This window comes from Lepeophtheirus salmonis, chromosome 2 (assembly GCF_016086655.4).
Source record: "Lepeophtheirus salmonis chromosome 2, UVic_Lsal_1.4, whole genome shotgun sequence".
In the NCBI taxonomy this organism is placed as follows: Eukaryota; Metazoa; Arthropoda; class Copepoda; order Siphonostomatoida; family Caligidae; genus Lepeophtheirus; species Lepeophtheirus salmonis.
Window position 1 is genome coordinate 8,427,288 of NC_052132.2, and position 11,459 is coordinate 8,438,746.

General features: G+C 32.4%; 1 protein-coding gene across 2 annotated transcripts; it reads left to right on the forward strand.

Moving 5' to 3' along the window:
* The first annotated feature begins 2,695 nt into the window (after nt 1-2,695).
* On the forward strand, nt 2,696-6,107 carry LOC121132514 (uncharacterized). 2 transcript variants are annotated; one of them, XM_071894188.1, is made up of 4 exons: nt 2,766-2,943; nt 3,319-3,618; nt 3,705-3,902; nt 3,970-6,107. In XM_071894188.1, the coding sequence occupies exons 1-4, from the start codon at nt 2,869-2,871 to the stop codon at nt 4,006-4,008; spliced, it is 612 nt and encodes a 203-aa protein (XP_071750289.1). In that variant the 5' UTR covers nt 2,766-2,868; the 3' UTR covers nt 4,009-6,107. The 2 variants fall into 2 exon arrangements, with proteins under 2 accessions (XP_040583866.1, XP_071750289.1); XM_040727932.2 differs by having other exon boundaries at nt 2,696-2,943; nt 3,705-6,107.
* Nucleotides 6,108-11,459: the final 5,352 nt, after the last annotated feature.

Below are 11,459 nucleotides of genomic sequence, written 5' to 3' on the forward strand. Positions count from 1 at the left end.
GTCTCGATACACCGCTGGTAGCTCTGACAGGTGTTAATAATGTAATTGAGGTTCATGGAGTTACAATGATCATCAACAGAAGCCTTAAGAGCTTCGAGATTCATTGCTCTTATCTGGCAGTCCCTACCCTCGACATGTGGGCAGAAGGAAATGTCAAAGGGTTGTCATATGAAAAGTATGATGCCCACATTATTTTCGGCCAGAAAAAATTGTTTAACATTTGCACTGTGAGCCGGAGCATCATCTTTTTGAAGCTCATTTCAATGGAAATAGGATCCTTAATGGCATACTTAAGTCAAGTATCAGATACTTGTTTGTATGTGTTACTTGCCAAGAAAGGCAATAATTTTGATTCTTTGTCTCTTTGTGAAGATATTTTTCGATTAATTATGTTAATTTTAATTCAAGAGGGTGTCAATATATAATACAAACCATCAGCTACACACCCGGTAAGGGTTAATTGTTATTACAAGTATGTATTTGGGCCTTGTCTAGTAACAAAGAGTGGAAATGGATGTTTTAATTTGTGTTTAGTTTAGGTAAGACTCCAGAATATATTTATTAAGAAAAAAAAGTTGGTAGGAAAGCAAGGGTTGGATGAAGCTTGGGAAATCCTTTTCTGCTAGCATGTAGGAATGCAGGTCCAATCCCTCTTTGGCTTCCTCTAATTCTCATCGTAAGGGAACTGAAACAAAAGGTGCAGGAAAGAATAAGAAAGAAAGAAAAGCCACAGACTTTGGAGTTCTTTAATTACACGCGAGTATTTCTATAAGTAGTAGTGTTAGATTCTACTCATAATTATTGAGTTTGATTTTTTGAGCATTGAGTCAGGGCGAGTTCGAGTGAAGGCATGAGACAGATAGAAATATTTAAGATTAAGTATGTTAATTATTTATCAAATAATGTCAATAATTCCAGCCCAGATTCAATACACAGAGCCACTTGCCGTGGTTTGGATACCTGTAAACTATTCATACACGGTATTTTGTTCTCAATTGTCGATACTTCTGGTTTTTTCAATGCTATAAGAGCAAGGTTAGGTAACACTTTGTAGTGCCGTCATTGGGCGCATCTATGTAATAAATAAAAACAAAAAAATTAATTATTCTGAGTAATTATATAACTGTATTTGGAGATCCCAATGACATAATCTGTTATGTTTGTAAATTTTCAGTGAAAAGTGAAAATCGGTGTAGACTAACCTTCTTATAATAACATTGGGGTCTCCCCTCCTTATCAGTGTTCTAAAAGTTGATTGAATGAATAATTACAATGTCGTTTTGATAAGCTGAGAACGGTTTTCCTGAATTATAGAATAATAATTAAATAGTTGAGAAGAATGTGCCCCGAAATCTCTAACCATCAACAGATTTTGGGCCTTTCCCCCCTGTTTCTTTTTATATGAAAGGGTGTGATTAAATAATGAAGGCGGCAACAACTTGATGAATGCTATAAATGAGGATGATATTATTATTATTATTATTTTTTCTAAATACACAAAACCGAAAAACTAGGCACCAGAATAAATAAACATATGCTTCCAAGAATATGTCATGAGACTGCTCAATAAAAATGTATAACAACTGTAGATGAGATTCAACTCCGGAGTGGGGACATGACTAAACAGGTTTAATTAATATACCATGTCTCTAAATGTTAAATTATTAGAGCAACAATAAAAAAATTGTGTGCAAACTCCTACACGCCGGTACCAATGACGAGAAGGCAGTAAAAAACCCCTGGCATCTCCATCCGGACTGCCTACAACATGAAGAAGTCAATTACAGCCCCATACAACTAACAAGAATCCAAACTTTTGCAGCAACAATATGGCTGACTTCTCTCCTCCACCAGTCCTAACCTCAACCCCCTGGACTTTGGGGTTCGGAGTGTCTTGGAGAAAAATGTCTACCACACCTCTCATCCAAATTTGGATTTGTACCGAGCTGTCATCATGAAAGTGTGGAGGGGCGTCCGCAGGAATATATTTGGGAGGAGGGTTGGTTTTTATAATTTTTTTCATAAAAAAACAAAAATTAAAATTTCTTGGAAAAAAATTCAAAAATCAAATTACAAGTTTTAAATTTTTTCAAAAATCCACAGCTTTGTAGAAAAAAATTCAAATATTAAATATTTTCGAAAAAAAATTACAAAAATTTACAGTTATTCACAGAAAATGAAATTTTTTGGAAAAAAAATTGAAATATTACATTTCTTAATTAGAAGCAAAAATTCCTTCATTTGGGGAGTTACATCCCCTCCAGCCAACTTCCTAACGATGCTATTAATCTGGTTGCAATCGTATTCAGGCTGTAATTGTCTGTGAATGGATCACATATTGACTAAAGGAGATAGCTAAATATAGTATTTAAACAAATAAAAAGTTAGTTTTTAGTTGTCTTTTCTTGATTCCATAAAAATCACGGCTGCTCTAATTTTTGGGTCCCCACTCTGTACTACACGAATATTTTATAATGTAAGTTTAGTGCAGTTTCTCAAATAATATCACGGGTTTAGTTGGAGTCACTTCAGAAAATTCGAGTTTTTTTCGAGTTTGAGTAATAATCGAAGCCAACACTAATAAGTAGTAAGTTTTGTAAAAGGAGGAGCTTTGTTACTTATCAATATTATAATAATTCATAATAAGTACTAAGGAGCTCTTGGTGGCGCTGAGCGCGGACTTCCCTATGTACACAGACACAATCACTCACTCTTCCAGGCAATTTATCGTGTGTTCTTATGAAGTTAGAATGACTTTTTTTTTGTACTATGGAGTTACGCGCTTTTGGAGTAGGACATATGCTTATACATTAATATAATCATCATTCTACTCTTTCTAAAAAACAACATGAGAATGCAGTTGGGAGAATGTCAGATAGCGTGCTTGAACATTTATTAACGATTTATAGAAGAGAGTTTCACGAAAGATTCAGTAGAGAAGAGGTATGTTATTAACTAATAATAATTATCATCAAATTGTTACTTATATAGTTTAATTTCTTTATTTTTGTCCAGTAAGCTCAATGTAAATTTGCATACTTTGGACTTATTGTGAAATTTTTTGAATATTTGTCTTACATTCCTCACTTGAACAAAATATAGAGTCTATAACAGTCTATATCTACTAGGTAGATAAAATATAATATTTTGATTATTGGAATTTATATTTGAATCCAATATTTTGCTAAAAATATAATATAATACATAATTACTAATATCAAATCATACAGTATTACATTTGATTAATGTTGCTTTTCCTATGTATATTTTTGTTTGAAAAGCATTGATACATGATTATTGGTATTTCTTCTTCTTCAGATTGATAACTTCTTAACCACATATCCAAGTCTAAACTGCACTGTGATCCCTTTTGGAGGAACGGAAATCAATCAAAGATCAATTATCATATTTTTAATTGTTCTATTTTCAATTTCCTCCGTATTCCTTGTACTGATCGTAATAGCCACGGTGGTTGGAGCAACTCGGTATAAAAAGGAACGGAATAACACCGAAGGAGAATGTAAAGAACCTCCGAGCCTAAATTCGGAAGATAAAAAGCGTATTCAAGATGATATAAATAGGATATATGAAACCCTTAACCCTGAGTATATTGATCAAGTAATTTAGCAAAAATCGTTTATTTTTATGATTCAAATAATTAATTATTCATTTTGTTTTGTCTTTTTCTCTCTGTTTCTCCTTAGGTTACAGCCAACTTTCGTGCAGTACAAGAAGAAGATAATCACGACATTTATTTGACAGAAAGGTCTAATTATCGACATGAGTCATTAGAAAATGATGCGGATATTCTTTTACGCTCTATTTTCTCTGAGCGACGTGGAACTGAGGACTCCTTAGTTTCTTCAGACTCTAATAATCAACCCCGATCCTCTATTTCAAATGTAAGTGATACAGTCACAATGGAGACGGAGGACCTTTATAGAGCATCAAAACATCCATCTATTTCAGAAATCTTACGCAAAAAATCCATTCAGGACTCTCCTTTGATGACAAAAGAATCCTTGCGTTTTATTCATAGATATAATAAAAGAAGGTTAGGACTTTCCTTTCAAGAATGTCAAAGTCGAGGAAATTCTCCTATGCCTCCTCGTAAAAGCCTTCCCACTGTTTCCTTTCAAGAAGGAAAGAAGTAAAGCCACGGTGCATCATTCCTAAAAACCTATAGTTAAAAACTTTCTTTTGACAAATTCTCATACGTAAAAGATTGAACCAGTTGTATACAACACATATTGAGTTATTTACATCTTAGATTATTTAGTGATTAAATTTGCATACGAATAATAGATTATATTTTAAGCGTGTGCATTGTTTTCCATATCTTAATCAAATATTGTTTTCTATGAACTGTCTTATGATCTCTTGTGTCTTGTTAGCTCGTGAATAATGTAGATATTTTGTATGACTTTTTTTATATTATTGAGTACCTTCTGTTCAAAATAATTATTGTAAACTCGGTGATGTTCAATTGATATCTACCTTCATGAAATTTTTTGTGTAGTTTCAACATGTTAAAAAAGAAAAAATGGAAAAATAACAGGGTAACCCGTACAATTTGAAGAATGTTTTGGAGGAGAGCAGCTTAGCTGTCCTGGTATTTCATTAGATCAGCTACAATCAGCTGTGGCTTTGGAGGAGAAAAGCAACAAACAATCAAGAACTTTGGAAAAAATTACTCCCATGTCGATCCTCAATTCTACTCCGAGTCCAAAAAAGGACTTACATATTTAACTCCGCAACAAATGCTCAAGGTGATTCTACGTCTTTTCTAGGTACACACGAAAGTTTAATAAGGCTTAGAATATAATTGAATGTAGCAGGAAAGGAAGTTTACTACTCAAATGTTAAATAATAATGATAACAGCTGAGGAAAAGAAAATTATTTCTTCAGATTACGAATTTAAAAGAAAATGGAGGAGCTAAAAAAACACACAATATACATCACTAATGTTGCTTCATAAATGCTCCACCTGTATATAAACATATAAGAAACATACAATGAACTAGGTAACCTGGACAATTCAAAGAATATTTGTGAGGAGAGCAGCTTAGCTTACATGATGTTTTACTAGATTAGCTGCTAGCGGTCGTGAGAGGAAGTAAAAAAAAAAACACACAAATCCCACTCCGTATATAGCAAGGTCATATCAGCTGGAATTACTCCGAGTCCAACAATGCTATACTTAATATTATAACTCTCGAACAAATCATCATTGTTACTCTCAGTCTTTTATGTGCACACGCACTAGTTATGACTTTATTCTTGGATATCCTATCGTCAAGAATTAAATAATAATGACAACAGCAATGGAAAATAGAAATCCTGCACAGATCACTAACTAGAACAACCCGCTTTGTTGGATTCGGAGTGAAATTGAGGATCGATATCGGATTAATTCTGGACAATATGTTCTTCCTATTTACAGAGAGAGATTTGAGTTTTATACACCTCTATCTATGATTAGAGTTACTTTTTTAAATGAAAATTATGTAGGGTAATGGCATTTCAGCAGGTTTTCATAAGTTGACTCTTGTATGATTTAAAGGAGCTAACTCGACGTATCATGAACTCAAAAAAGGTATTACATAGGACTTTGGTATAGATATTAATTCATATCCATAAGTAATTAACATTTTAGAAGCAAGAAGATTAAGCCGAATTTAAATATGGTTCAATGTATTTGAATAGTATATATTGATTAGAGGTAAGTAATCTAATCGACTTATTTGTATTTATTTTCTATAATTTTACTGCTCTAGAATATTAATTACTTCTTACAATTAGTGAAACAATCGACTTAATTATTTTTAGTTTCAAAACATTTTCACTTAACCTCACGGTGCATATTTATTAAATATTCTATAAGAAAATTAAAAGTGAAACTGAAAAAAATCAATTAAAATCGAACTTTTTTTACGGCAAATCTTTTTAAGTTGTAATATAAGGTTTATTCTTTAGTTTTAGATAAAAAATAAAACAGTTGAAAAAAATATTAGCTTCCAAATAAAACCCTTCCTTTTTGTATAATTAAACCAATTTTGTACCGAACTGTATTCAAGATAACTAAATAAATGTTTTATCTTTCAAATGCTTGAATATTTCTTATCTATTCATTACTTTTAATTTTGATCTATATAGTTATTTCATTTCAAATAACAGCTCTGTATCGAAATTATACTCTAAAAACGTGATTTAAAGGCAATATTTACAGCAACTGAAAATGTTAAAGATAATTTTCGCATTCTATAGCTTAAATAAAAATAGTCAAATGTGGGTTTTAGCCGAAAGGTGTCCGAAGACCTGAATTTTGGTTCTCCCATTGTAGGTTAAAAATATGACAATAAAGATATCACTCTTTATTGTAGTAGCAACCAGAACAGTGTTCTTTATTTTCCAATCATTAATCAAAGACGAAGAGTAATATGATGAATTTTTGCGGAGTAACTGGGTGATCCATTCAAATCTGAACGGCTACTAATTCAATAATTAATTAAGGTTGAGTGATTGAAATTAATTCATATTTCGATATATTAAAGTATAAACAATTAGTTAAAAAAAAAAAAACCTGAGCACTCTAGATTACGTATAAGTCGAAAAAATGACACTTGAATGTGATCAACAAATTTCCATTTCCGCACTCCAAGCAGTTGGGCGTCTCCAGAACCACCGTTTACTCCGTCAGCAATTACGGAACGTTCGAGAGAAAAAAGGTATCTGTCAAAAAGGCCCAACTGGACTTGGAAGAGTTAAATAAAACAGTCCAGGGCAATCCTATCAAGTTATGAAGGCTCATGCACGCTATGTCAGATTTTCACACCAGATTGTCCAGAAAGCTATCAAAAAAGTGTGTGGAAAGAACCTTTTAAGGGTGGAAAAGCCACTTTTGATACCAGCAATGAAAGAAACCCATCTGTTTCTGTTTATTTCCTTCATCTCATAGCTGTTCACAGCTAATTTTATGAAACGTCATGACAGCTAAGCTGCTCTCGTCCAAAATATTCTTGAAATTGTCAGAGTGAGCACGTTTATTTTGGTTTTTTTTCTTCTTTTTAACATACCGGGAGGTCATATTATTTGAATCTATAACTCCCACATCCATTCAATTTCCATTCTTCATATTCATCGTTAGGGTTATCTAAATAATCAGAACGTATAAAAAAAACCTTGACAATTAATTCCATGTTTTTTTTTAATAGTTCAAAAAACTAATAAAGTGTCATCCCAAATAAAAAAAATTATGTAGGAATTATATGATTAATTAATAGTTTGCATAGAAGATGGAGTAAAAATTTGAGAATGATATGATATTTCAAGAATATTTCAGCCTCTTTGGTGGATAAATTCCCAAGGAAAGTAACAGAGGGTTAAATTTCATTGACTGTTTTGATAAAGCATATATATCATGAGTCCCTATACTTAACTAATTACGCTATAAATTATGATTCAGAAGAAACATCCTAATCACAAAATCTTTAAAATAAAATCATAATATACAGGGATAAAAAGCAAAACGAGGACTGTAAATTAATGTTAATTTTTTCATTAATATAAGAAGGGTTAGAGATTATTTTTTGACATTGTGGTTCAGCCGCCATCTTTTGTGCATAAACAAAATATATTAAACATTTCGTCATATCTTCCTCACAAGTGCGCAAAAAAACAAAAAGTCCGCGCATCTCAATCTCATCGATGCTAATGTTGAGATGGCGAGGATTATGGACATTGTGAAGTGCTCCAGGAACCTGGTTTTCAAGGTGGCCAAGATGAAAAGTGATGGTCAAGACATCTCCAATAAAGCAGGAAGGTAGATTAAAGAGGGAGTTGTTCTTCCTGTCTAGCTTGTAGAAGAAGATCAAGGAGGACCTTGCCAAATCGATTAATCGCCTAGCCAACTACTCCTCTGAGGCTGCGAGGACCATCAAAAGGGATGTGTAGGGGGACCTTTTTGAAGAAGTCATTAAATAAAGTGGCTCCAGAGTTCACTTTTTGCCCTGTAATATGGTCAAGGCCGGGGGACACGTATGCCGATCAAGCACTAGTTCAGGAACTGAGAAAGTTTTTGTTAATATTTTCACTTAAATAAATTTTAAAACTGAAATATAATACATTTTGATTCTTGGTTGTTGTTTCCCAAATCGACTTAACCCACTAAAAAGTAATATGTGCTAAAAATCTCCACAAATGGCTAGATTTGTACTCTTTTTTTTATCGATTAGGGGTGTGAAAAGTATTTTTTCTATTGTAAAAATTAATTCTTTGTTTACAATATGGAAATAAGATTGTATAACGATGGAATAACATCTTTATTTAATGCATTTTTAGAGTACAATATATAATGAAACTATTCAATAGAGGTATAGATTTTTGATAAAGAGTAAGGCTTGTGTCCTTTTATTTCTTGCTAAGATTTTGAGATCCAATAGTTCACTATTTTCCTTAATATCAATTAAAAATATGTTTTCATAGTTAACAAATTTGGCTGTTTAGGTTCCCAAAATGGCGGACCTATACAATGCTGACGTCACATGAAAACGCTCTATTTATTCATAAAAAACTACTCGGGGCACTCTGGGCAGTATGTAAAAAGAGTCAGGTGGAAAGAATACGGTTGGTCACTTTTTTATATATGGATACAAATCATGAAATTATATGATAATTCAATTTATCTTTACGTTTACTTAACTTTGTAATATAAAATTATACATCAAATGCGTCATTTTGATCTTTCAACTGGACAAATATGTGTGGTTTGTCAACACAAAAGCAAGTTAAAATGATTTTTTCCAAAATTAATCGTGAAATACAGATTGTATTCTTCGACGATTTAAACTCAATTTCTACCAACAAATTATTATATATGAAATATTTGACTGTATGTATATATGAAGTCTAAATAATATTTAGCGATTTTCTTTATTTTTCTTCAAGATTGTTTTTATGTTGACACGCCACATGCGTACTTAAGATAACTTGACTTTAATTTTTATGAGTTAATTAAAACTGTATTGCTTTTTAGCCAATAACCATAAATCAAGCTCCATTTTTAACCCCATAAATCATATATTAAAAAAATTAGAAACTGAACAAGTCTATCTAAAAGCAACTCCATCTATCGGTAATTTTGGAAATAATAATATGTAAATCCTAATCAATATTTTTATAAATGATAATTAACAAAGGGTCAATATAAATCCTTTTCATCCAATAAAAGTAAGATTTAAAAGTACCAAGGAGCATAAATTATCTTCGTTTTAACACAGGTAAAAATCTCTTACTTCTGAAAAAATTCGAAATTTATGATTTATGCTATCAAATGATTAATTTGCTACACAAGAATTATAATTAGTGGGTGGAGTACGATTTCATATGTGAAAACTTAACTAACTATGGAGATAATTAGATGAATAAGACCATATAAAAGTTAAAATAAATTTAATTATTTAAAAAATATGTTTTCATTAGACCAGTTCACAAGGACGGGCTATGACATTGTAACCTATACGACGGAAATGGAAAATGCACTTCCATTAAGCCCGTGCATGATGATTGAAGAAAAAAATGTTGAATTTTTTCACTCTTAGCCAAGATTGAAGAATTTAAGAACTAAGAAAATAATTAATGATAGCTATAACGTATAATAATACGTTATCAACACCATGATATAATTACTAAATAGGTATCTTTTTAAAACATATATACATGAGAGTGGTAACATAAATTCATTTTTAAAATAAATGGTAATCAGGCTGTACACTGTGCGGCAACGAATCATAGAGTAGGATTTAAACTTGTTTAGAGCTTGTATCCCACATTTTAAACTATTTTAAGTTACATGAACTAATTCTATAATCCAATTAGAATATTTTTATTTTTTTAAACAACATTCGTATTACAAACGAGAGCGACGATGGAGGTTCAAAGAAAAAGATTATCTAACTTGCTCGACGCCCATGTCAACTGGGCAGAAATTGTCAGGAGCGTCGACTGCTTGGAGAGGTCCTTCTTCAAGGAGAAGAAGATAAAAAAGGATGGCCTGAGGCTCATACGGATTCCTGGAAGCGGTAGTCTCAACAAAATTTGGTATATAGCCTTTTCGGACTCTGTGAAGGAGAATATAGACAGGAGCCCGATGAAAAGCATGAGAAAGATTGCCAATTTTTTAAAATTTAAAAAAAGGAAATGTAATATTTTATTTCCAAAAAAAAATAAAATTTTTGTAAATAGCTATGTAGTTTTAAAACTTTTTCCCAACAAATTGAATATTGAAATATCGTTTTTGAATTTTTTTTTCCCCAAAAATATAATATTTGAAACTTTTTTTCAAAAAAAAATCTAAAAACAATCCCCCCCACCCCTGCAAATTATAATCCTGCAGATATTCCTCAAGGGATTCTGGTCGAAGGACTTTTGACCACTATCAAGCCGGAACTTGAACCCCCCTGGTGTGGTGCGCCATTGAGATGAAGGCTTGTGCAACCTCTCAAGGCTGCAGTGTACAAGGAGTGGGAGGACATGAGTAAGGGATTTATGAGGAAAACTGTGCTTGGCCTTCCATCTCCGGATCGAGGCCATGCTGGCGGCCAAGGGAGGGCATTTTGAGAGATAATGACATCCCAAAAAAACCAATAAAAATTTCAATTCGCTGCCTCTTTTATTCTCGAAAATATGAACGAAATTGTACAGGGTAATCAATTACTGCACGATTCGCTGCCGCACACTGTGGAAGAAGTAGCGGTTTAGATGCAGTTTTATTCTAGAGGCGAGATTCTAAAGCTTTCTTGGAAATATATTCAGTCACTATCATGCGTTGGAATAGTGAAGAACGTTCGTTTTGCCGACGAAAAAATATACTTCCAAAAATGGTTTGACTTAATATTTTAACAATTTAAACTAACAGCAATTTAGCTCCTGAGATTTTATTGCAGCAATTAATTGCTTCAGTTTCTAATAAATTTCAAAATAAATATTCTTTCTATTCATTTTGATAATCCTTTGAAGTCGAATAACTCTACAGATAACAATAGTCGAGATCTAAATTAATGTCATCAAATCTGTTATAATACAAAAAATTTAAATCGGTGCAGCTTGTCCAAATCGGGTAATCAAACCCGGACTTATTCTGGAAAAACCAGGATTTTTAAAAAATTTGTAAAATCGCCAATAACTAATTAATTAATCAACAAATCATCTACATTTATAGACTAAGATATGTTGTTACTTTAAAAAATGACACTTGAACGTGATCGACGAATTTCCATTCGTACACTCTAAGTAGTTGGACGTCTCTGAGATCACCGTCTACGCCGTCAGAAAGTACGAAATGTTGGAGAGGATGAAGGTCTCTGTCAAAAAGCCCAAACTGGACATGGAAAAGTTAAAGAAAATTCAGCCCAGGCCAATCTCCTCAAGTCCCTGATACCCTATGCATCAGGTTTCACAC